Source organism: Sceloporus occidentalis, unplaced genomic scaffold (genome assembly GCF_023333645.1).
Source record: "Sceloporus occidentalis isolate IW3139 unplaced genomic scaffold, rSceOcc1.0.p SCAF_2, whole genome shotgun sequence".
Lineage (NCBI taxonomy): Eukaryota > Metazoa > Chordata > Lepidosauria > Squamata > Phrynosomatidae > Sceloporus > Sceloporus occidentalis.
In genome coordinates, this window is record NW_028316982.1 from 222,134,734 (window position 1) to 222,162,063 (window position 27,330).

General features: G+C 40.0%; 1 protein-coding gene across 2 annotated transcripts; it reads left to right on the forward strand.

The window, feature by feature from the left end:
• MAEL (maelstrom spermatogenic transposon silencer) lies at positions 1–26,945 on the forward strand. 2 transcript variants are annotated; one of them, XM_089512242.1, is made up of 12 exons: positions 1–173; positions 1,687–1,770; positions 5,888–5,972; positions 10,587–10,742; positions 11,239–11,280; positions 13,732–13,859; positions 15,513–15,567; positions 15,660–15,801; positions 17,321–17,383; positions 19,655–19,787; positions 20,404–20,470; positions 26,021–26,944. In XM_089512242.1, exons 1-12 carry the CDS (start codon positions 42–44, stop codon positions 26,119–26,121), a joined length of 1,188 nt encoding a protein of 395 aa, XP_089368368.1. In that variant the 5' UTR covers positions 1–41; the 3' UTR covers positions 26,122–26,944. The 2 variants fall into 2 exon arrangements, with proteins under 2 accessions (XP_089368368.1, XP_089368369.1); XM_089512243.1 differs by lacking the exon at positions 1–173 and adding an exon at positions 196–1,166 and having other exon boundaries at positions 26,021–26,945.
• The last annotated feature ends 385 nt before the right edge of the window (positions 26,946–27,330 follow it).

A 27,330-nucleotide genomic window follows, 5' to 3' on the forward strand; every position in this document is an offset into this window, starting at 1 on the left:
TCTTTCATGAAGCTGCCTTCGTAAAGCGCCGAGCGAGCGAAATGCCCAACCGCAAAGGGGCGCGCAACGCCTACTATTTCTTCGTCCTGGAGAAGCTGCCGGAGCTGAGGCGGCGGGGCTTGGCAGTGGGCGGTGTGCCCGAGGCCATCCCCTTGTGCTCCGGCGACTGGGCGGTGAGGGACTCAGGGCGAGTGGGGCTTCCCTGGCTCAGTGCTAAGGAATCCTGGGAGTTGTAGTTCATTGTGGCTCCAGAGAGCAGATCAATGTCTCACGAAACTACAGTTCCCAGAATTCCCTAGCATTGAGCCAGGGCAGCTTAAATCGGTCTCAGTTTGGATTATATCTGCAGTATGTTTGGGATCTTACTTGCTCTTGTTGTGTGCCATCCATGCTGTGGCATCTTGGGAGCTGTAGTTTATGGTGTCTTCATAGCTCTCTGATAGAGGAGGGTAAGGTCCAAAATACACCGCAGAAGTCATCCAGTTTGAGACCACTTTCAGTGCTAAGGAATCCTGGGAATTGTAGTTTATTGTGGCAACAGAGCTCTCATACAGAGAAGGATAAATGTCTCACACAACTACAGTTCCCAGAGTTCCCTAGCATTGTGCTGCTGCAGTTAAAACGGTCTCAAACTGGATTGTTCCTGCAATATGTTCTGGGGCACAGAAAACTAACATTCACGTTTCTTGGTCGTGCTCCAAAGGGAGGACATTTCGGAATGCCTCTTGGACAGAAAGCTGAAATGGAGGACAGGCCCTTGGAAAGGAGGACGCACATTCACCCTGGCCGGGGAATCAATAACATGAAGTCTCCCAATGAAGTTCCTGATAAGTCTCTCCAAACTGGGCCTCGTTTTCCTCTCTAGTGATTTCAGTGTTGGATGACGACTCTGGAGAGCTGGATCCGAATCTCCACTCACACACTGGGTCACCTTGGGCAAGTCACACTCTCTCAGCCTCAGATGTGGCAAAGGCAAACTCCTGAAGACACCAAGAAAATCCCATGATTAGGTTCACCTTAGGGTTGCCATAAGACAGAAATGCACACATCTTTGTGCTTTAAAATGAAGTTGTCTGAGTTAGTAATAAGCAGTTTGTTTGTGAAGCTGAAGGCTTTTATTTTAAGCATCCAAAAAGCGCTGCTGGTGTTTTTTAAGAAGCTGATGGGTGAGTTAAAGAACTTAAAATTGAATAGTGCAAACTAGATGCAACCTGGTTTGTTCTAGTTCTCTCCCAGTAAGTGGTTGATATTAATGTAATTCCATAGAGAGAGGGAGAGGTGTCTGAGGGAAATTTGACACGCTTGTTTTCTCACTTATAAATAATTTGGTAAATGTAATTTTAAATTCCTAGTGTATCCATAGTGTATTGTGTCCTATAACAGTACTGGTACTAACCATTTGTTCCCAATTTGGTAGGGGCGGCTGGCAGTGAGTTTAATATCTAAACCTTTATGTGCGTGTGTTTGGCTGTTGCTCATGGCATAGAGTGGGATATAAATTTAATTAAAATATCACAGTACAGCTGAACTAAAGCACTTTTAAAGCTACATTTCTTGGTGAACCAAAAGCGATTAGAATATTTAATTGGCAGGGCGTTGTTCACTTAGTAGTGAATTTTGAGAGAAATACATTGTTTGGATAAAATAGTGGAAGAGCTTTCACAGCCTATGTTTTTACTCCTGTAGTTGCTGACTGAGGAGCAAAAAGAAAAGTATGCAGAAATGGCTCGCCAGTGGAAGGCTGAGAAAGCGAGAGTAGCAGCAGAAAAGGTAAATGGTACTATGAGCCTGGAAGGGAAATATTTTAGGGTTTATATTGCAATTCTCAAGGCAAGTTACAATAATTTGAATACAGCCTCACAAATGAAGAAACATTAATGGGGTAGAGAACAAACTTGGATTTTTAATAATAATAATAATAATAATATGTTTTATTTATAGACCGCTATTCCGCAATGATCATAGCGGTGTACAGTAAAAATCATAATGCAATACAAAATACAAGGTGACAAAGGAGGGAGAAGTCTCGTCCTTCAGGCAGTCCCTGATGTTGCTGGGTCTGCCTGATCGCTCCCTCTGAGGCCAAGATGACAGTTTAGGAGGGAGGGGCCTCTTCCTTCAGGCAGTCCCTGATGTTGTTGGGTCTGCCTGATCGCTCCCTCTGAGGCCAAGATGACAGTTTAGGAGGGAGGGGCCTCTTCCTTCAGGCAGTCCCTGATGTTGCTGGGTCTGCCTGATCGCTCCCTCTGAGGCCAAGATGACAGTTGAGGAGGGAGGGGCCTGTTCCTTCAGGCAGTCCCTGATGTTGTTGGGTCTGCCTGATGGCTCCCTCTGAGGCCAAGATGACAGTTTAGGAGGGAGGGGCCTCTTCTTTCAGGCAGTCCCCGATGTTGCTGGATCTGCCTGATCGCTCCCTCTGAGGCCAAGATGACAGTTGAGGAGGGAGGGGCCTCTTCCTTCAGGCAGTCCCTGATGTTGCTGGGTCTGCCTGATCGCTCCCTCTGAGGCCAAGATGACAGTTTAGGAGGGAGGGGCCTCTTCCTTCAGGCAGTCCCTGATGTTGCTGGGTCTGCCTGATGACTCCCTCTGAGGCCAAGATGACAGTTGAGGAGGGAGGGGCCTCTTCCTTCAGCCAATCCCTGATGTTGCTGGGTCTGCCTGATCTCTCCTCTGATGCCAAGATGACAGTTTAGGAGGGAGGGGCCTCTTCCTTCAGGCAGTCCCTGATGTTGCTGGGTCTGCCTGATCTCTCCCTCTGAGAGATTTGTATTTGGTGGAGTTGCATGCTCTCAGCTAATAGCAAACCACTGCTGAACAAATCTTGCCAAGAAGACCATCGGGCTAGCCTGAGGAAAGAGGCTCCTCCCTCCCTAACTGTTATCTTTCAGCCTCTGAGGGGGAGAGGAGGCTGGCCCAGTTCCATCAGGGGCTAGCCTGAAGAAGAAGAGCCCTCCCTCCGGTCCATCTGCCTTGGTCCAGGCCTCAGAGGGAGAGAAGAATGCTGGACCTGATTCCCTCCCTCCCTCACCATTCCCTTCTCCTTTTGTGTTGTGTCTTTTAGATTGTAAGCCTGTGGGCAGGGAACTGTCTGTTATCCCCTCTATTGTAAACCGCTCAGATTCCCAGTGATTGGGCGGTATATAAATAAAACCTATTATTATTATTATTATTATTATTTATTAAGATCTCATGAGAGGTTTGTTTTAGGGTTGCCATAAGTCAGAAAAGATTTGAAGACACACAACAACAAACACAAACAGTGGTTTCAGTTATGGCGTTGTAGTAGTAGGTATAATTACAGAAAGTTATTTTTGAAGTCTTAATCACAAGCCAGTTGGTAGTTCTTTAGTTAAATGTGTCCTTTAGTTACATCAGGTGTCAGCTCACTAGCCAATTAAATAACATATAGATTCTCTTCAGATACTACTTTCTCTGATTCTTTCATTACATCACAAAACACAGTTGCAGTCCCTCCCTTCTGAAGGTGCTGGCTCAGATTTTGCTTAAATATCTCTAAGGTCCTTCTTTACTAACTCTCCTTCTTTAAACTAGCCCCCCTCATCCACTGTGATAGATCAAACACTTTGCCTGTCCCACCAGTCATGTCATGTTTGGTTGCAGCTCACTAGGAATCTGTTCCAAAGGTGTCTCTGTCACATGTCATAACACCCACCTCTTATTACAGTCGACCCACTCCAACTGCAGGCTTGCCGTCTGTGGATGGCCCTGCTCCATTCACTCCAATCATGGGGTGTGCATTTTGCCATGTGGCTGTGCACATGACACGCCACCATTAAAACTGATGGAAGTTGAGGTCCCATGGTTTTGACATCTGCAGGGGTGGTAGTGATCTGGAATAGAACCCCTGTGGATACTAAGGGCCAACTACTACTTTCCACTGCAAGCCAAGAAAGATGTTTGGGTCCTAAACCAGTGCCTGTCATCAGTAATTGACTGAGTGAGTTCAAACAAATTGAAACTTAACCCAGACATGATAGAAATGTGTCAAAAGTAAGATCCAGGAATAGGGATTCAGCCTGTGCTGGATGGGGTTATACTCTTTGAAGGCACAGGTTTGCAGCTTGGGTGTTCTCTTGGATTCAACTTTGAGCCTGGAACCCCAGGTTTCAGTGGTAGCTAGGAGTGCATTTGCACAGTTAAGACTTCCACACCATCTGCACCCATTCAATGAGGCATTAGATCTGGCCACAGTGCCACATTCCTTAGTTAACATCCTGGTTGGATTACTATAGTTCACTCTACTTGGGATTGCCTTTGAAGAGTGTACATAAACTTCAACTAGTTGAATGAGTTGTAGCCAGATTGCTAATTGGGACTGCAATAGGGATCACAGAACTTCCTTGTTGGTACAGCTCCAGTGGCTGCCATTCTATGTCCAGGTGCAATTCAAAGTGCTGGTTATGACCTTTAAAGCCCTACATGGCTCAAATCCAGGTTATTTGAAGGTATTCTCCCTTACAAATCATCCTGTGATATGAGATCTACTGTGGAGACCTCTCTCCCACCACCCTCACAGATACATCTAGTGAGAGGGAACACAGGAAACTGGCTTCCCCCAGGCTCTGGGACCCCTTTTTTGGATAAGTATGACTGGTACCCTCCCTGCTTCTCTTCAAAAACAAAGACTTTTCTGTTCCAACAGACATTTGATGGGTAACTATAAAATCCATCTTAAACAATGTGCTAGATATTGCTAATTGTGTATGAGTCTGTGTTTAATGATACATGTTCTAATCCGGTTTTAATTTTTTTATTGCCTAATCTTGTTTTCGCTTTTGATCTTGTGGATTCTTCACAATGACTTTTTTTAATTGTAAGCTGCTTTGGGTGCCAATTTTGTAAAAAAGCAGGATTGAAATAAATATGATGACAATGACATCATTGCAGCTGTTTTTGAAATAAGGCACTGGATCAGTTGCCTAATCAAGTCAGCCCTGCAGGGATGGATTGAAGTTCAGCATTCTGAAACCTCTTCAGTTTTACACTAATAATAATGTTTTATTTGGGAGGTGACATTTTCTTCCTTGATCTCACATTTTGAATTAGATGGGGGATTTAAAAGACATCTTTATACTTCTTGTGCCCATACCTAGAAGTTTTTATATATTACCTGATTAGGTGCATATGGAGGTGGGTAATGTTGCGTGTGTACTGACTGCTCCATCTACAAGAACACACAGCCTTTGTGTGTAAAGTGGGAAGGGGGGTGATAAATATATTTGACTAGGTTAGATAAGTGAGAAGAGAAGTTACCTCTGTCTGGATGTGGTTCCTGTTCTCGCTTCAATCAGGGACACTCATCTCAGAATTTCAGTGCTGAAACTGAAACCAACCTGCTCAATTTGGGATGATTTGGAGTGGGGCATTGCAATATACAGAGACTCCCTTAAAATATTGAATGCCAGCACAAGGGTCTGTGTCATCTTCAATATAATGAAAATATTGCTGCTACCATGGGGGCTCTAAGCAAATTTTCCCATTCTAGTGATTTCAGGAATATGTGAAGATGCTTTTAGAAGCATATTTTTTGTGAATGAACAGCTATGTGGGTAATAGCCTGCTTCATAGCCACTATGAGAATGGCTGTAGCATATGTCACCCATGTGAAAGTTCACCTATTTATGATACCTTCAGGTTATTCCAGTGATCCAAACACTTTTTAAAAAGCCTACTCCAGAGATGATTGCAAGCAGAGTGAGATATCTCATGCGTCTTCACTCATACCCTGCAAACTCATTTGTATGGGCACAACTTGGCTAGACAAGTGAAACCAAGATCAAGTTTTCTGTGTCTATAGCTAGAGATAAGGTTGCTTTGTTTAATACAGTACATAATGAAGTGATGAATTGTGACATTTTTTCCTCAGGCATCCAGACCAGTTCCATCATCTCATCAAGCCCAGGAAAGAGTTCCTACAAACTTTACCAGTCCACTTCAAAAGTGTGATCAAGGTAAAATATAGCAAATTCATTATACAGTTTACCTGTCTTTTATTTTCTGGGTAAAGCTGATAAAAACACAGCTATGTTTTGTGACCTCAGGGGAGTTGTAAGAATTATGGAGACTATAGGAAAGTAAGAAGATAGCAGAGCACTTCTAGTCAAGAGTGTGAACAATCTAAAAATAATCTACTTCAGTTGCTATCATATTATTCCTTAAAGACCCAAAATCTGAAGTCTCCGTAATACACCTTGTACTCTGTTGATGTTTGAACAACTTCTTACACCAGACATTGTATAAAATATAAATCAAAGACAGCTTTTGAACATCAGACGTTTTGTCAATAACCAAAGGCTCTGTATTCCAGTGTTCTTTTCAGTCTCCTGTGGGAAATTGGCCAGCAGGACATGGGTACAGCATCTCACACCTAATGTCCAACAACAAGTAGACAGACATGAATTGCCGCTGGAACAAGAGGAAAATCTGTCAAGGTTAAAACCTTCCAACAGTCCCATCTTCTGAGAGTTTTGTCCAAATCTTACCAAAACTGCTCATACTGGTGGCTGTTGTTATATCTTGTGATACTGAATTCCACAATTTAACTGTGCTGAATAAAGATTTTCCTTTAACCTGTCCTAAGTTTCCCACAATTCCACTCCTTTGGTTGTCCCAGGATTTTGTTATGAGAGAAGAGAAAAGGAAACTTTTTTCTGTCTTTACACTATGCCAGTTTTGTACATAATTTTATATCAAGTCTCTCTTGGCTGTTCTAAATAATGTAATAAGATAGTTGTTGTAGTGTTTTGACTACTTGGGATGGTGATTCGTGTCTTTTCCAATGCTAAATTATTTCTCTCATGCACAGTCTTTGAAGTATATTTCTGTATGATATTTACAGTTTTGTTTCTTTTTTAATTTTTATTTCTGTCCAATTGATACTTTATTCTATACTGTTCTCATTTGTTTTATTTGTCATTGTTTGCCTACAGCTAAAAGCAATAAATATTATGGAGACAAGAACTACATACAATGAAAAGTAATAACTAGGTAGTCACTTTTTGGTCAGATATATTATCACTTTGTGGGGAACAAAGTTAAAAAAAGCATACTTAATACAAGCAGCAATGAAATTAAAAAGCAACTGGACAGCAACAGTAGTGGGAGTGACATTGCTGGAAGATTTCTCAGTGGCAGTGGCACCATAGCTTACAGTGTTTTACCCAGGAAATAAAAACCTTAAACAGGGCAGCATTAATAAAGATATAACATAGTCAAAGAATATATGCAAAGTCTGCCTGAATCATATCAATAAAGACTTCAAGGAAAACTAATCAATATAACTGATCCAGGTTTATACTCCAACTACAAAGAAAGATAAAGGAATTGAAATATTGTGCACTGGACTCCAGGAGGAAACTAATAACACACCAGAACAGGACTTGTTAATCTTAGGTGACTGGAATGCAAAAGTAGGGAACAGAACAGAACTGAGGATTGTAAGAGAATTTGGCCTAGGTTGAAGAAATGATTCAGGAAGACAACTGATTAAATTTTGAAAGTTCAACATTTTCATGACAAACACATTCTTCAAGTAACCAGAGAGGTGATTGTATGCATGGACATCTCCAGATGGCCAATATAGTAGTCAAATAGACTACATATTTGAAGCAGATGACGGAGAATGCTTTTCCATTCTCTTTGGAAAAGCACAACCAGGCACAGATTGTGGTACAGATCATGTACTAGTGATATCAAAAATTAAAGTAAAGCTAAAGAATAAGACCAAACCAAGCATTGTTAAACAAAATATAATCATGAAAAGCATCCCTATAGAATTTAAATATAACATGAAAAATGAATTTGCACTATTAAATCTAGTTGATGGGGAGCCAGAAGAACTCTGGGCTGAAGCCAGGCACATTGTCAAGGAGAAATGTAAAAGACTACATATGTAGTATTGCCTCAATATAATATAAGCCTCAATGGATGACAGATGAAACTCTTCAAGCAGTTAAGGACAGGTGATAGGAACAGAGTTAATATTATCCCCTGTGCTTTCAGCATCTAGCTGAATCTGCTGGGAGAGGTCATCTGTAGCTTTAGTTTGGGTGTCATCAATATGCTTATAATACCCAGCTCTATCTCTCCTTTACAATTGATATCAAGGTAGCTGCAATAGTATTCAATCATTGCCTGGGTGCAGGGGAATACATTGCAGCATAATCTAGACAAGATGGAATTGATGCTCATCAGCAGGAGAACTAGCCTGGGACTAGGATCACATCTAGTTCTGGATGGGGATGCTATCCTCTGAAAGATCAGGTTCATATTTGGGGGGAGGGGTGTGCTCTTTGACCCAGGACTGCTCCTGAGAAACTAGGCTGCTGTGGTGTCCAGGAGCATCTTTACTTTAGCTGGTGCACCAGCTGCACCCTTTCTTCAGAAAGGTAGATCTGGTCATAGGGGTTCATGTCTTAAGGGCAAAGTAGGCGTGCAGGAAGGAGTGACCAGAAGCTGCTCCCAGCCCAATTGCCTCAGAGCCACCAAGAATACAGGCCATAGCCCCAAGGGCGCCTCTTGCTGTGGCCCCAAAAGGGTCAGAAAATACCTGCTTTTTCTGGGGCCAGTCTTGGGCTGCCTTAGGCAACCCCAGGGCAACTTCCAGGTTTTGTGGGGGCGTGCATCATGTAAACACCATGCTCTTCCAAGTAGCCGGAAGCTGCCCCTGTCTGCCCATCTAAGTAACCGCTTGATTAGACTACTGTAATGTGCTCTATGTGGGGCTGCCCTTGAAAAAGTGTCTGGAATCTGCTGCTAATGGGAAATGCAGGAGCCAGACCGATGTCAGGTGTGCATTTTAGAGCCCATATAACACTGATCCTGCAATTTACTCCACTGGCTTGCAATTTACTTCCTAGCTCAATTCCGGATGCTGGTATATTGACTGACAAAAGCCCTGGCAGAAATTAAAGAACTTCTGATGGGGCCTTGTTGCACTTCCCTTTATGAACTTAGGTTAGTGGGTACATGCAGTGCTTTGACTGTGGAACTCCTTAACCAAAGAAGTTAGGCTCGCCCAGTGTCTTTTACACTTCTGGTGGACAGCCTAAACAGTGCTGTTCCACATGACATTCAGTATTTGAAATTTTAACTATTTTAGAATTGGATTCTAGCACTGTATTTAGACTGCTTTTAGAAGTTTTTAAAAAGTAATTTAATGTGTTTTTATTTTTGTAATGTTTTTATTTTTGTATTTTTTTTAAACCGGATTTTATTTGTTCACCTCAGGAGCCCTTGTGGGTTGGCAGGCAATACAGAAATACTTTAAATAAATAATAAAATAGGGCTTACTTTGATGTGTATATCCAGATACAGCCCAACATATTTTGATGCCTGAGTCTCCCAGATCAAGCTGTAAAATACCAACATTATTTTGATACAAGAGACAGAAAGCCTGACAATCCTTTTCCCTCCTGTCTGGCAATAAAAAAATACAATAATAAATGAATAAAAAATTATTTGCTGTGCTTTCATGGTAGTCAAACACTGCTGTTTTGGGAAGCTCCTTCACTGTGCCTGATGTGTGAATCAGAACATTGCTTTATTATTGAGAAAACCGTGAATAATTAAAGAGTTGGTCAGTTACATGATGTCTCTTGTACAATTATTTGACTGTGGTTGCTTCAAACTAGCAGAAGCTCTAACAATGAATTTTATTTCAGGTTACATAGGGGCTTGACACTGCGGCCTCAATCTGGCTTTTCGAGGGTGCAAAAAGGAGCTGCAAAAAGTGGCTTTTTTATGCCCTCAAAAGGGCACCATAGCCGGTGCAGCATGGTTATAGGGTGCTTCTTCGGTGCTGTGTCATATGGACTCAATGCCAGAGGAGCATCATGACGCCGTGCGCTCTGTGGAGTGGAGCGTGGTGTCATGGTGCCCTGAGCGCGGAGTCAGGACTTGCGTCATCTGGATGCAACTCCCCGACTCCACCCTTAGGCCAGCCTTTCAAGCCAGTCTGTACAAGGCCATAGTTCACAATGTTTCTTTGATCTCTGAGCCTTCTAATCTACAGTCATGTGCAATATGACCAGCTATGGCGTATTGCTTGTTTATATTGTTTCTCTTTGATTTTACTCCAACTAACCCAACAGTCAGTTGCATGTATTTGTGTGCATGCATCCTGTTGATGACATAGAATGTATCTATAGTCTCCTATACTATACATTTACAGTAATTTGAGATGTTCTATGAATTCTGAGATTTTTATTTAGAAGGTATTTCAAATTGTGTGTTAGGGTGCTGTAGTTCAAGGGAGTGTAACAGAGCTCCCTAGGAGAGAATCTTACTTCTTTGAAATCCAAGGATTTAGCTTTGTTGTTTGCATGGTTTACAGAACTCTTTCCCAGAACATCAGTCTGCTGGTCATTAACATTTGCAAGCCTTGTTGGATCCCATGCCAGGAGAAAGGCAGCCTATAAATGCAAAAAACGAATGTTGTTCTGATTCCTTCTTTTAGATTTTGAAGAGCTTTAACAGGGTCTGTTTACAGTATTGGTATCACAACAAAGCTTTTTCATTGTATTACTTGCAATTATTATGTTCTTTTGTTCAAAATCATCTTCCAGTTATGCTTGAAACCTCATTCTACTTCCTGAATATCTTGAGCCATGGAATGCTGCCCCCTCATTGCAATCAGCGTTTTCTCCCTTGTGAAATTGGCTGTGTCAAATATTCTCTTCAGAAAGGCATAATTGCAGACTTCCATCGTTTTATAAATCCTGGTGAGTTTTGAGAAATTGAGGGAAATGAATTTATTCTTTTCCATCTGTAAGGGGAGAAAGTTTTTTCAGTCCTGTTTTAACAAAGGGATTCAATAGACATATTGCTGATAGTGGGCAATTTGCTGCTTAACAACATAATTTGGTAATGAATTTAAAATCAATAAATGGAGCCACCTTTGTGCCAGGCAAAGGCATAATGCTGTCAAAGCAAGGTTCTTGTGCAACTCTGTGTTTTCTATACTTGTCTCTTGAGTACACAGATAGTAATTTATTTTCAAAAGGTCATATTAAGAGAAGATAATTGAACACAAAATCTGTTCTTTCTAAAAAAGCAAAGCAAACTGTATTTTGTAACAGGTAATAGCCTAAGAAAACACTATGCAATTTATGGGGTTGCCATAAGTCAACAGGCAACTTGAAGGTACACACACACAAAAAAAAAATAGCTTGGCATCACTATGTATTTATATTTCTGTATTTTTCTGTTCTTCTGCAGGAGTGGTACCTCGAGGTTTTCGATTTCATTGCCAGGCTGCAAGTAATTATTTACCAAGAAAGTTGGAAAGTGATCCATATATATTCAGTAAATGGTGTTCAGTGTGTTTTAGCACAGATGTCCTGGCATGTTTCACTTACATTTTAAATTTAATATGTTCCGAATAACATATTGTGATTCTGGTCATAACCAGCTACTAACTAGAACCTTTTTATCTTGCTTGCAGTGTGATACATGTCATTTTTGTTGTATAATATTGTTTAAACTGATTTATTACATATGTTATAGAAAGGGGTATAAATATTTCATAAAAATAATAAATCAATTGATTTGAGATTGTACATAACCTATGGGAGAGCCAGTGTAGTACAGTGGATCCTTTTTATATGCTGGGGTTTGGATAACAAAATTCATGTATGCTCAAGTCCCATTAAATATAATGACATAGCAAAATGGTGTCCCTTACAAAAAAATTGGAAAAACAAGGTTTGATATTTGAAAATTATACCTTTTTGAACATTTTCAAACCATGTATGCTTGAATCCATGTATAAAAAAATCCATGTATAAGAAGGGCCGACTGTATAGTGGTTTGGATGTTGCCCTAGGACTCTAAAGACCAGGGTTGTAATCCTATTATTATTATATTATTAATCCCTGCTTGGGCATGGAAACCCACTGAGTGATTTTGGACTCAGCCTGAGAGGATGGCAATGACAAAAAACCCTCTGAATAAATTTTGCCAAGAAAACCTAATCATAGGTTCACATGAAGTTGGTAACATCTTGAAGGCACACAACAGCAGTGATCCATGGAGACCATCCTTTCTTTAACCCCAACTTTATTCCCTATGTATATTTTCTGAATAATTCTTTTAGTCCTAGCTAAAATATTTTAGAAGTAATATTGCATAGAATAGGTTTCTAAACTAATGAAAACTAGTTACTTTTAAGCTATGTAATTACCCAAATCAGTATCAAGCAGATGTCCCAATTCTAAAAAATTCCTTATATGCTGACTAAACATGTTTTTATTACCCACAAGGTTGGATTGACTTGTTTTTTTAAATAAAGCATAGCCAAGTTCTTGAAGAAAATGGTTAATCCCTTTTAAATTTTAAAAGGAGAGACTTATTCCTGTAAATTGTTTATTCCATTAATTTATGTTTGTGCTTTCATGTCAACTCAAATGTACAATTATCCTGTACATGATAGGAATTTGACTAGGTTTAATCAGAGAAAGTTTGCCATTGCCTTCCTCAAATGCAGAGAGAGTGTGATTTGCTAAATGTCAGCCACTAGTTTTCCATGGGGTCATTCCCACTGGCCTATAATGCGGGTCTGGATGCGAATCATGGGTGCATCGTTTCCATTTGAGCGCGAATCCGACCTGCATTGCTCCAAAATGTTCCCATTGAGATTCAAATCTGATTCGATTTATCTAGGAAAACCCGAATTATAGGTCGATAAATTGGTTTTAAAAAACAGTGGTTTTAAAGTGAGTTTTCCTGTGCCTCCTGAATCTGATTTGGGGCAAATGAATGGGAACAAAAGGGTGTCTGATTCGGGAACCTGGAGATGGGAGGAGTAGCGCTCAAGGGGCTGGCCTGGGGGGTGTCACCCTCTTTGTTTTTTCTGCATCGCCGGTGCCATTTTCTTCTGTTCGCACAGCCTTTCCCTCAGTGGATTGGAAAGCAGGGTAAGGCGATCGCGCTACATTGAGCTCCAAATGCAGTAAACACATTACTCCCCCAGCAACCTCCCCTTTGCTCCACATTCATAGATCGATGTGTGAGGAGAGCCATTGAACACCATTTTTAACCATTATTATTTTTTCTTTTTTTGCCTCTGCCTGAGCAGCAGATGGGCTTTGCAGTACCTGCCTGCATGATCGCCCCCCAAACAGCCCAGGGAGCAATGGGGGAGGCAAAGGGATTTGGGGGAATAGAGGCTCCTCTCCTTTCTTTCCCAGAGGAACTATGGGGAGACACAGAAGAGGCTGGACGCCAAGGGATTGGGTGCAAAGAAAGGCTCCCTTTTCCCTTTCCCGGAGGGGAAAAGCGGCTCAGCGACTGATTGGCTGTGACATCAAGCGCTTAAGTGCTTGATTGACAGCTGGTTTTTTAAAAAAGAGGTTCCGGAAGGGCAATGGGAACAGGGAGCAAAATAAACCATTTCAAATTACCACAGGGAAAATACCAATGGGAACGAAAACGGGTAAAAAAACCCGGGTCTGTTTGCACCCGTTTTTAATGGGAACGATAAGTCAGAATCCGAGTCAGAATCGCAGCGAAATAAGCCACTTTTTTTGCCCAGTGGGAATGACACCCATGAGTAAGTGAGGATTCAAACCTTGTTTCCCAGAATCCTAGTCCATCCCTCAGATCTCACTACAAGACTCATGAGTATTAGATGTAACTATGCTTAAATTGAATGTGTGCTATCTTTTCTTCTAGAAGATACTAGCTAAAGACACTTCAACTTTTTTCTGTTAGGTGATGCTACACACAAAATTCCTTTATCGGGATTTGACTTTGCAACTGCAGATCCTTCTGTTGTGTTGCATGAATTGTACACATTCATCCAGCCACGTTGGGGTACCTGGCCACCTGTATATTGTAAGGTGCAGTATAATGTTTTCAAACTTTGCTTAATGCTTTAAAAAAAAACCTACATCCCAATGTTTATTTTTTCACAAGTAGTTAGTAACATCTGTACAGGTCTACTAATAGAACTCTCACAGCTTCCTGACATTAACAAATAGCTGACTATCCAGTTATTAGCCTCAGTAGCATAAATGCTGTTTTCAAAGCCCGCTCCAGTGCAGCCTAATATAAAAACAAAGTAAAATAAAATGCCATTCTTGAATTAGGCAAAGTAGATAAAAATCAATTATTAAAAGAAAATCAGATTTTAAAAATTAATTTCAATTAATTAGTTTCCTAGAAATGAGTGAATGACATTGTTGCATTCACACTCACTGTTGAGTTTTTTGTTGCTAACTGCCACCAAGTCAACTTCAACTTATGATGACCCCATGAGAGACCTCCAAGTTACCTTATCAACAGCTCTGTTCAGATATTGCAGACTCAAGGCTGTGGCTCCCTTGATTGAGTCTATCCATCTGGAATGCAGTCTTCCTCTTTTCTTACTGCCTTCTACTTTTCCAGGTATTGTCTTTTCTAGTGAGTCATGTCTTCTCTTCTCTTAGGATACATCTAAAGTACAACAGTCTCAGTTTAGTAACCTTGACTTCTAGGGAGAGATCATGTTTTTAGCAGTCCACAGTATCCCTAGAACTCTTCTCCAGCACCACATCTCAAATGAGTTTATTTTTTTTTTCCTGTCAGCTTTCTTCACTGTCCAGCTTTCACAAGCATACATAGGAATGGGAAATATGATAGCCTGGACAATTCTAACTATAGTATTCCATGACAATATCTTTACACTTATGATCTTGCCTAGTTTCTTCATAGCTTGCCCTGTTGAATTAACTACCAGTGAAACATGCATGTAATTTTTTTAAAATCTCAAAAGCTTTAATCAGCCTAACTACCAGCCCAAATTTCTTGAAAATTCTGAACTTTTAATTTGTTTTTCTGAATTACAGTAAGGCACATGTCTAAAAGCAAGATGAATAGAAAAAAATATTTAATTCAATAAAATGATTGTTTGTGTGTGTGTGTGTACGCATACATGTGATTTATATCAAGAAGCATACGCTCCTTAATGATGCAAAATTTCCTTGATTTGTAAATTAATATATTTTTGGTACTACATTTGCACTGTTCGTCAACAGCTTTGTGGATTAAATCAGTTTTCTCTTGGTGATTAAAATCTATCACCCTTGCATCTTAAAATGCCTAGTCAGGTCCCATGTATTCCTCTTCCTGCAAGTGGAGGACAAACTGGAGGGATGTAAAAAGAGGAGCAGAAAGGATCCACATTGGTTCTGCACTTTTAAAACTTGTCCATAAATATCTTGGACTTAAATGTAAGCAGTAATATGACCTCTCATTTCTGATTCTATAGTTACTATAGAGGAATGGAATATAAATGTCCAGTTCTCAATGTTAGAAGATCTGGTTGTGCTACAATTGAAGCAGGTATCTCCAATATTAGCAATGAAGAAGATGATTTGCAGTTTTAAAAAATATTTCTGAGAAAAGCAGAGGTGGTTTGTGAAAGCAGCCACAAAGGGCTCAAAATGTGAAGTTTCAGGATAAAATGCTAATTATATAATTGGATGTTTACATATCACCTTCTATATTTGCAGTCTGATGACCAATTTAGAGTCAGTTGGTGCTTGAAGCACATGGCTAAAGAAGCAGGTGAGAAGAAAATACTTTCTTGTTCAACACAAAAGAATGTCAGTTTAAGAAAAAATGTTTCCTGCTGTTTATAAAACTATTTTCTCCAATAGGTGCTGTAAATAATCTGGAGATTCTCAACGTGGAGGATCTTATTATAGAGTTGTATTATCAGAAGCTTCAAAAAGAGCCTTCTAAGACTTGGGTGTGTAACACATTGGATGCTGCCATGTGGGATTATTCAACCAATACTAGGTATTATCCTCTTCACATTCTCTCCAAAATTCAGAACTGCAGTGTATGCATGACATCCAGTGCTTTGTCAACTGTGTGACAGAAATCTTGGAAGAAGTGATGTTTAATAGTTTTTTTGTACTCCAAAGTAAATTCGCACGGAACTAATTTCTGAGGTGAACATTTAGAACTATTTTGGAAAAAACAGTAGTCTCCTAAATGTAGAGAAAACAATTATCTGCCTTAAGTGGCTGGCTGAATGTAGTACCTGATATTTTAATGCTGTTTCTGAAATCTACTACACTGGATTGTTTACTAAATCAGTAGTATATAGTGGACCTTTAAATTCCACACAGTACATTTTAAAATTTCCCGACCAAAACTAGATGAGTTTATTTCACTACAGGAACAGACCTGGCCTATATTACACCAGTGTCTGAATTAGAGAACTGTCTGGATGTCAAATGTATTGCTTTGAGCATCTGTAAGGGATTGCTGTAAAAACTCCTAAGAAAGTGTACTTCATTTCAGGGTTGGCTGATTTAAAAAACACAAACTTCTGTTTTTACAAAAAAAATTGCTTATTCATAATATCTATATATATGTGTGTGTGTGTGTGTCTGACAATTATTACTATTTTCCGGACTTCTTACTGGAACAACAATAACTGTTCATTGGTAGCTGTTCATTGTTAGGACCAGTATCCAGTGTCAATTGCTTCTTTATAATCACTTTATTATTTGGTGCATAGATGCCATTCAGAAACTATTCCTTCAAATAAGTTCAGCCAATATAATTTGCTTTAAAACAACATCTTCTTGTAGAACAATTATTATTTAAGCTAGTGGCCATAACATCTGAACTGAATTTTTGCTACTTAATTTTCTGTTAAGTCCTATATTGGTGTAATCTATGCTATATAAGCTACCAACTTTCAGTATGGTGCTACTTTGTTTGCAGCAAGAACCGTTAGTATAACATGGTCATAGTTAATTGAAAAGTTTGAATCTACTTTGAGGTTTATGATCATGAAATCTTTTGAGAGGGTTTTGCAAGGCACTGTTCTATAGAAAGAACATGGAATGTGGAAGGCATTGCAATTTTTTGAAAACACAAATGGTAGAGCTTATAGGAGGAACCGTTGAGGTCATAGTAATGCTTTTTTATTTTATTTGACTTTTCCATGTCATCTTTGCACAATGAGTGTGTTTGAATGTGTCATGGTAACATTCCTTAGTGTACCCATGGGAGAAAACCCAAATAATTGGAAATCCTCTACTATACTATTCCTGAAAATGCATGAGTTGTTGTCTGGTAACATTTTTTCTTATGCTAATAATTTAGATTCCAGTCCTGAAAATATTTTATTCTAATTCTAAATTATGAAGTAGATGAAAAAAAATCTTTTATCTGGAATAAAAAATGCTGTCTTACTATTTGGGTTGCTAGCCCCCTTTGTTCTCTGAGGAAGAGTGGGAAATAAATAAAATGAATGAATAAGTAATTCTGAAGTTGAGATAAAAATCTGGTTTATACTTAGGTGCCAGTGGCATGAAGAAAATGATGTTCTATTCTGTGCTCTTGCTACTTGCAAAAAGATTGCGTGAGTATAAAGCAGTTTCTTAAAATCACAATTTTTTGCAAGATAACATTGTCCTGAGTCACCTTGCCTATCTTCAAAGCATAATCTGTGATTTGGTCCTCTAAAATAAAAGGAAATAGTAATTATAATTTCTTACCTCACGAATTGAGATGGGTTACAACATAGTTAAAACAGAATCCTTAAATAAAATACGTATACTAAGTTACATCTATACACAGTATTTATATCACAATACATAGGATAATAATTAAATATAAAATTCAGGTTTAAAAACTGCCTGGATAGGCTTGCTGGAAGAGAGAGGTCTTCAAATGTGTTTTATATTCCGACAGCTGGTTTAGCTGTTGGATCTCTTCTGGCTTGTCATTCCACAGTTTTGGAGCGGCTGATGAGAAGGTCCTCTGGTTACGGCTGCCAGTCAGGTTCTTGCAGGCTGTAGCAACTGCCCTCAGTGTTCAGGACAGATTGTAGATAACCGGGACCCAAACCATGTAGGGCTCTAAAGGTCAAAACCAACACTTTGTATTTTGCCTGGAAACTAATTGGCAGCCAATGGAGTGACTTGAGTATGGGTGCAATATGTTCACTCCTGGATGTTCCTGTAACCAATCTGGCTGCTATATTTTGAACCAACTGAAGTTTTCAAGCTTGACACAAAGGTAGCCCAATGTAAAGCACATTGCAGAAGTCCAACCTTAAGGTTACCAGTGCGTGCACCACTATATTTAGGTTTTCCAGATCTAGGAAGGGGCACAGCTAGTATATCAGCTGAAGCTGATAGTAGACCCTATCAGCAAGCTATCTAGAGAACCAGAGTGATGTGGTGATTTGGGTGCCGAACTAGGATTATGGAGACCAGGGTTCAAATCTGCATTTAGCCATAGAAATGCACTGGATGACCTTGGGCAAGTCTCACACTCAGCCTCAGAGGAAGGCAAAGACCTATAACAGCTTTTGTCCAGACTGTCTGAAACATATCACCCCATACGAGCCTGCTAGAGTTTTGGGATCTATGAGGAAGGCTTTGTCTTAGTCCTGTCACCATCACAAGCTTGCTTAGTAAGGACATGAGAGAGAGCCTTCTTGGTGGCTACTCCCACCTTCTGGAACTCCCTCTCATGTGAAGCTAGGCTTTCCTTTTGCAGCAGACAAAAGAGCTTTTTGTTGAAGTAGCTTTTAATGTATAAACAGAGAAGCTTATTATTTGGGATGTTTTATCTATCTTTTTATATGTAGTGTATCTTTTTCAGCCCTAAAGGCTATCAGAGTGGCTTACAATTATTATTTTTAATTAGACAGTTCCCTGCCCTCAGGCGTACAATCTAAAAAGACACGACACAAAAGAAGGGAATGGCAGTGGGGAAGAGCAGGATTTTAAAGCATCTTTCAATAAAATCAAATTGGTTCTGATTGCATTCTCATTTGTTACTCACTGTATAGACCTTTAGTTATATACAGTCCGTCCTCACCTTACGCGGGGGATCCGTTCCGGATCCCTCCACGTAAGGCAAATTCCGCCTATGCTCGAGCCCCATTGGAAACAATGGGGCTCGTGCGCGGTGGCGCGGGTGCGCACGGGGCGCAACGGGCGCACACGCCCATTCAATTGAATGGGATGCTCCGCCCCGCGCATGCGCCGCAGCTTGAGCGCGTATGGCGTGGGCGCACTGTATTATCACTTAGAAGATCTCTGAATTTCTGATATATTTTCATGGACGAATTGGTCTTCCTGTTGCAACAATGTTTTCGCTTAGTTCAATACATTCTGGAGAATGAAATGCCACACTGGAGAGTGGGAAGCACCTCCCTTCATTCATCCTTTATATCTGCAGACTCAGAAAAAGTGTAGATAGTTTCTCCATGTTTCTGTCTCTGCATGCACCTTTCTAAGATATGCCCACTCATCACTGTACTCCATCCATCTGGTTAACCTCACTTGCAAGTAGTCCTTTGTTAGCAAGGAGGTCACATTCTTTGCTCCTCATGGAGAAGATGCATGAAATCCCAGTTTTTGTAAACTACCATTGCTTTGTTGGTTCAAGAAGGAGCTGTCTTTATCCATAGCTGAGCTGCTTCTTTCTGCCTACCCTGGTTTATTACTTCTTTAACACTCCAGCCTGGCAAAGCTCATGTTCCTGCTCTCCTTGTTCTTGGAAGTACTTTTTACTTCCATATGTGTATTGTACATGTTTGTAGCTTTGGAATTTCAGGATTTCTCTGCGATATGTGAAAATGATACTTTTGTCCTCATTTTGTTCTGTCCTTTTATAGATACTGCATCAGCAGTTCCCTAGCAGATATGTTTGGCATACAGCTAACTGCATCTCATTTACCTCTGCATGAAAGCAACTCCAAAAAAACAGTGAACCCTAAGATGGTCGTACTGGATGCTGGACGTTTCCAGGTCAGAATTCCTATTTAACAAACTACAGTTTCCTATAGAGCAAGTTTCCCAACCTGGTGCCTTCAAAATGTTTTTGACTAAAACTCTCATCCGTGACTATTGGTAATGCAAATTGGGGCTGATTGGTAATGAAAGACCAAAACGTCTGGGAAGCACAAGCTTGAGACATACTCTTGTATAGTTAATGTTAAATTTCCTTGACAGATGTTTTTTAAGCAAGCACTATTTGGATTGTGTTTCTTAGCAGCAATAACATGAAATGTGTTTGGAAGTTCATAAGCTGTGTCATACAGCTGCTTCTGATTCTTTTGCAAAGGCCTGTGACTGATGAAGAGCCTTTAATCATGCTTGTTTAAGAAATTGAATTTTGTTTTAAGATTTTTATAGGTTATCTTGATATTGATTGTAACTACCTTCAGAAAACTTCTGTTTTCTGAAAAACTATACGAATCTATGTATTTAGCTACTGGTACAGAAGCAGATGTTTCTTAACCATCAAGTTCATCTTGCCTCTATGTGGTAAGATAACTTGAAAAAATGTGAGTGAGTAGGTGAAAAACGCTCACAAATCAGTCTACAGCATAAATATATAGGCTATTTTTTGCTTGGATTGCAGAAAATCACAACTGAGTGCACTGGAAATTATAGGTACATCACACCACCAAATCAGGATCAGGGTACTGGTGAGTAGAAATTAATTTTGGAGTGTAAATTGAATAAACGTATATAACTATTACATATATAACTTTACTAATGATTTACACTTGTGTTTTTTCATAAAGGAAAAATGCCCCAGCATATCATGTAGTTTCTTTACTTCAACTTCAGGCTTGTCTACTGCAGTCCAGTCTGTTTCACCTTCTAAAATATTTGGATTATCACAGAGTACTACTTCTTGGTGTATATGTTAAATAATTAAGGGTTTTCTCTGCATTGATGCAGGTTAAAACAGTATTTTGTCTATGGAAGAGAAAATATCCTTGAATGGGTGTCTCCACTAATCACTGTAGAAAGCAGGGCTATTAATAAGGTTTGCCTGCTCTCTTCGTTTGGTAGGAAACCTGTAGTCTTTTAAGGTCTAAGTATTCAAGCTGCCCAGAACAGCGTTTATCACCACCTACAGTGAGAGTGGGGTAAGCTTGATCTGCACAATACTACATATTCTGCTGTTCCCCGTTTTGTGGCACCCAGTTCCCCCCCATGAAATAATAAATACAAATACTTCAACAGGCAGATTTCACCCAAAACAGCACAAAAAGGCTGAAAACAGTACTTTTGGTCCTAGAACACCCTCATATTCTAAAAAGTTTTTAAAAGCCTCAAAATTACTCCAAAACAGAGTGTGATGGAGCCACTAGAGCAGCCCTTGCAAGAGTGAAAAATGATACCAACTCTTCCTTCTCATATAAATTCAAAGAAAAACTGTTCTAGCTGTAGACTGGTGTCTGGTGTCAGCAATGGAATTGGTGAAGGTGAACAAATCACATTTAGTCCAGACATGGCAGAGGTGCTACAGTAATGGACTGACTGAGGATGAACAAATTGAAGCTTAATTTAGACAGGACAGATGTGTTCCTAGTCAGGTGAAAGGCAGATATGGAAATAGATTGAAGTAATTTTGGATAGGTTGCATGGTTTGTGTGTTTTCCTGCATATCACTGAAATATGAATCCCCAGGTTTTATAGTGGTCTTTAGGGTCTACCCAGTTAAAGCAGTGTGCCAACTGCTCTCATTCTTAATGATGTCTGATCTGACAGTGGTAATCCAAGTCTTAGTTGTATCCTTTTTGGACTTCTGTTGCATGCAGTTTCAGCTGGCTCAGAATTCTCTAGCCAGATTGACTGTGGCTGGTTACAGAAAGCACACAACTCCCTTGCTACAACAGTTTTACCTACCAGTCCATTTTAGACATAATTCAAAGTGCAGGTTATGCTGTATAAAGTGCTATATATACCTCTTGGGTCTAAACAATTTTGTTCTCTCAAACAAATCTGCCTAGGTTGTGAGGTCTCTGAGGTGCTGAGACTGTGGGGCATGCTTCCAAATGAGGCTAGGGCAGCTCCATTCTGATGTCCTTCTGTGGTCAGAGGAATGCTTTTTAGTCAGACAAATTCTTGATAATGACTGGTTGCTAGATGATTTTTTAAGTGGTCAGTGCTGTACTTTTTTATTGCCGTGCTTTTAATTGCTTTTATTCAAATTTTGTACATGATTATTTAGGCTTAAATTGCCATATTCAGACCCCAAGCCAAGGGCGATGAAGAGGAGGAGGGTGTTTGGCATCACCTCCACACATGCTCCAGGCATTGACCGCAACCCAGGAAGCCACAGCCGCCTCAGCCCCAGGGATCCCTTCCTCCCCCGCCATGCTTCTTGGGAAGAAGGGGCTTGGGGGCTCTCGGGAGCGAGAATGTAGCTTATGTAGGATAGTTTGATAGAATTTCTTTAAAACTAAACCGTTCCCTTCTGCCTCTAAATTCTCTACTCCTTTAACGGAATTCTGAATTCCGCCAAGGGAACTCTGCACTGAACTTCCATTGAACCTCAACTGTCTTCAACTGATTCTTAACTGTCACTCTCTCCTCCCCTTTATAACCACTCCTCCCACAGCATCCCCTTCACTACAGCCAGACTGAACCAGGATTGGGTTTTGGGAATCAAGTCTGCCCAGATGGGAAAGAGTAGAATATGTAGAACAAACAGACACTTAGTTTTTTATGGGGTTTTCAGGCTATGTGGCCATGTTCTAACAGAGTTTCTTTCTGATGTTTCGCCAGCATCTGTGACTGGCATCTTCAGAGAATGCTTTGCCTGGAAAAATTGGGTGTATATATACTGTGTGAGCCTGGAAATGCAGGAGTGATTTGCAAATGCAAATGGGAAACTATTCAGAGTTTTTTGTGGGTTTTTTGGGCTGTGTGGCCATGTTCTAGCAGAGTTTCTTTCTGATGTTTCGCCAGCATCTGTGGTTAGCATCTTCAGAGAAAGAAGATGCCAGCCACAGATGCTGGCGAAATGTCAGAAAGAAACTCTGCTAGAACATGGCCGCATAGCCCGAAAAACCCACAAAAAACTGGATGCCGGCCATGAAAGCATTTGACTTTACAAACCATTTGGAGTCAGGGGCTTTCCCAGCAGATAATGATCACCAATTAGAGACATTAATCCTCTTTTGCATTAGCCTCCCAGGCTAAGGCCAGCCATCAACACAGAACAATACACACACAAATCACTCCTGCATTCCCAGGCTCAAACGGTATATATACACCCAATTTTTCCAGGCAAAGCATTCTCTGAAGATGCCAGCCACAGATGCTGGCGAAACATCAGAAAGAAACTCTGCTAGAACATGGCCACATAACCACAAAAAACCTATGGATGCCGGCCATGAAAGCCTTTGACTTTACAAACAGACACTTGATACGTTGGTAATGAGAGTTCAAGAACAGCATGATCAGAACAGATAGTTTCTATTTTAGTATTATAAAGTTGCAAATTCATCAGCAAGTGGTAGAGAGAGCTGGAGGTGACAACTTAAAAAGGTAGAAAAGAAACCCTGTGGATACCATGTAATAATACACAATAAATTTTAGCATGTGATGGAAACCTGGCCTGTTTGCATGGCATTGCATATATAGACATATCTTTCTGTGCTGAATGGAGCATCATAATTTATGCCATTGGATTACACTGCTTGTCCAGTTCTGATGGACATTCTTCAACTTGTATACCATCCAAGATGAGTATACAAGTATCTTAGATGTAAGGCCTACTGTGTGTGCTGAACCTTCTCTTCACTAATTAGAAGAGTGAACAGGATGGATAAAGTTAGTGGTGAACTTGTTCACAACAGGGTACTATTCTGATAGTTGTGATGTCCTTACTGAAGACATATGAGCAAAGTGTGATCTTCAAGATGTTGAACTGCAGCTCCTAGCAACAGCATTGCCATAGTGAGGAATGCTCAACATGTGTAACATGTCTAGCTCCAAGAGTTTTTGTAGGCATATTATCTACCCCAGTTCTGTTTGGCTTTACATCTGTTTGTGGAGGATAGACTACTTTGGTTGCCTTGGTGGGTGATCTTTGCCAGCATCTGTACAGTAGGAAAGTATCCTGTTTGTTCTGCTAGGCCAGGGGACCTTGAAAAAGAACCCTTCACCCTGGAAAAAAGTCCTTCCAAAAATTTGCTTTGCCACAACCTGTCCAGGGCGTGTGGGAGGGACAATCTGGCCATATTCTAGGCCCAGGAAAAGAGATTATTTTCAATAGGAAGTGACAAGATTTCTTCCAGGCCTCAGATGACCTCCAGAAATCAGTGAAATTTTCGCTTGTGGGAGATGGGAGGGGCAAAATAATTTTCTTTAAAAACTTAGAAGGTACAGAGAGCCCTGGAGACCTCAAATTGGAGGGTTGTATGTAACCCATGGCCACACTTCCTCCACTCTTCTGGAAGGTTTGATATCAACTGTGGTAACATCAGCGGTGGTACAGAGACATCTGTCTACAACTGATGTAGAGATTATTCTGCATGATACCAGTCTGTCTTGGAATGATATTTCAGGATTAGGAGCAGATGCTGTATAACAGCCTTCCTCTTTCTCCAGCTCTTCTTGTTGCTTCTAGTTGCTGGCAAGTTTCAAAGCTTCTAGTTTCACAGATTTTAGTTGAAGTTCCTTGTGGTCTGACCTCTGCCTGAAACTTTCTGCTGTTGGGCTCTGCTGTGCCCCTGCAATTTTGACTGTACAGCCTTCTGCATCTACTAACAAAATAATAATTCATCTTTTGTCCTAGAAGATTTCTCTCTCGTTGACCTTTTTCCCTAAAATTTGAGTGTCTCACTCACCCTCTAGTCAGGACCTAGCTGTAGTCTTCACTTCTTTTCTCAGTCAACTATAGTTCACTGACTCCAAGCCAGAATCTCATCTCATCAATCATGTTTCTTAGAGAATTCCTAACTACCAGTCACTATTGACCCTTTTGACCGGGTTCAAGGGTAGTTTCTTCCCTAGTCATTTTCAAATCCAGCTTGGAGCCTCACTTCCATAGCAACTGTAACTAAGGCATGTACAACTGTGTTATGCCAAATAACAGCAAAGCAAAGTTGGTGATGTATTCATTTGTAATATAACTTCAATGAGAGGCTGCTGAGAGTATATAAACAGAAAATAAAAGCTGATAAACATGTTTATTTAGATAGAAAACTATTTAAAGGGATCTGAATGAGGTTGGAAACAGCTTACATCTAGAGAATATGCTAGATGAGCCTATGGTTCAGTATATTTTTCAAGGGTGTAACAAGTGCATCCTATGAGCCTCCAAAACGTTCAGGGGGAAATTTTATTTTCTTTTTTATTTTATTTATTTAGGTATTTATACCCCGCCCTTCATCCCTAATGGCTCTCAGAGCGGCTTACAATTATTATTTTTAATCAGACAGTTCCCTGCCCTCAGGTTTACAATCTAAAAGACACAAAACAAAAGGAGAAGGGAATGATGGAGGGAAAGGGGATGAGGTCCAGTGGTTCTTCTCTCCCTCTGAGGCCTGGACCAAGGCAGATGGATTGGAGGGAGGGCTCTTCCTTCTTCCAGGCTAGTCCTGATGGAACTAGACCTGCGTGATGAACTCCCTCTCAGGCTGGCGGGTGGCAGTTATGGAGGGGGGAGTCTCCTTCCAGGCTAGTCCTGATGGAGCTGGACCTGCCTGGTGAACTCCCTCTCAGGCCGTTTGAGGAAATGTTTAGCCTCAAATACCCCAGTGTCAACTAGGGGTGTGTGAGGCAAAACTAACATGTTTTTGGCCCCTTGGGACATTTTAGCCCCAATAGAGACAGTTTAAACAGCTTAAAACAACAACAAATTAAAACAATAACATAATATAAACAGAATAAAAATATTGAGCATGTCAACCAGTTAAAACATCTTAAAAAGTTTTTAAAAAGGTAAAATCGCCATCTTTTTTATTATAAAAGCCTTCATAATTCAGCAGAAAATACATTTCCTGTAGACACAGGATAGGGGAAGAATCTGTGTCTTTCTACCTCTTGGTAACTATAAAATGATATTTGAGTTCTGTGGAGCTAGTCTCCACTGTTTGTTTATTTAGTCTTACATGCTCATAAGACCTGGGTGATCTTGAAGTAGATGTAGTTATATAATGACAGAAGTACATTTTTTTAATTTTTTTAATTTTTTATTTTATTTTTTTTATTTATTTATTTATTTGGCTTAGGTCGTCCTGCAGGAGTGAAGACAATGTATGAACCAGCTACTAGATGCGGAAGAGGAATTGCAAGGTTTTTTGGAAGCATTTCTAACCAGTCCAGCAGCTAGATGGTCATATTTAAGTGCCTCCTAGCCAGAACATCTCTTTATGATTCCTGACATCTTTGAAAATTCAAAGGCATTACATTTCTGTGTCTTTCATATTAAATGCTTGTTGTCCTTAGTGGAATGAGGAGAAAAAAAAGTTCCATTATTATATTATTATTATATTATTATTATTATTATTATTATTATTATTATTATTATTTCTTATATCCTGACTTTCTCCCAATATACGGATTCAGTTAACATTTTCCTAAATGCAGAAAATAAGAAAAAAAATGAGTTGTTCTTGAGCAAATTGAATGATATTTCTCATTGTCTAGGAGAGTTTCATGGAAATTAGAGAAGACTATGTGAAGTAAAGCCAGTCGGAAAGCTTTCTTACACGGTTTCTTAATTAATGAAGATTGTGTGTATTTTGCAGAGAAAGGAGGTTTACATGTGGTACCCCGTGGTAACAAACTTTGCCTGAAACAGAGGGACCCTTCATTTGCAATTGTTGTTTGCTTTAATAAACCAATCCATTCCCAAAGGTTTTGCTACGCTATGAAGTGTATTGTCCAAGGTGCAAGGTTTTATTATAGAAGAGCTTAAATTAGCCAGGTACTGTGCAAAAACAATCGAGATAGTTGTAGTAGTTTTTAAAAGAAAGAAAGCCAACTCCTCTCACACCACACCTACTTCTCTGGTAGTAGAACAATCTAGTTACATTTTTTTTTTCATGCTTGAGGTCATCCACATCATTAAGTATTCGTAATACTTAGGCTGGTCTTAAAACATGACCAACAAGGTTTGTTATAGATATATACTTCCAATTGAGTTTAATGTGTTCTATGCGTGTTTCTTGGTGTCCAAATACAATGTTTTTAGGTTATGTGGAGAACAGGAAATCAATGACTAGAGTTCTTTATCAATAGGAATAAAACAAACTTAGAAATTATTTAATGTATTTGAAAGACAAAATTTTGTTGAAAAAGGTGTTTTCAGATTACCAAAATGTATCACAGAACAATATTTCTGTATAGAATATGAATATGTGGTAAAAGGCCAATATATGAAATATAGTGGGCCCTTCCCTTATGTGGGGGGATCCGTTCTGGACACACACACCCCCTTGCATAAGGCAAATACTATGTATACTCAAGCCCCACTGAAAACTGAGGCTCAGGCATGTGCGCCATTGCCATTTCCGGCACACAGCTTCAGCATAAGCTT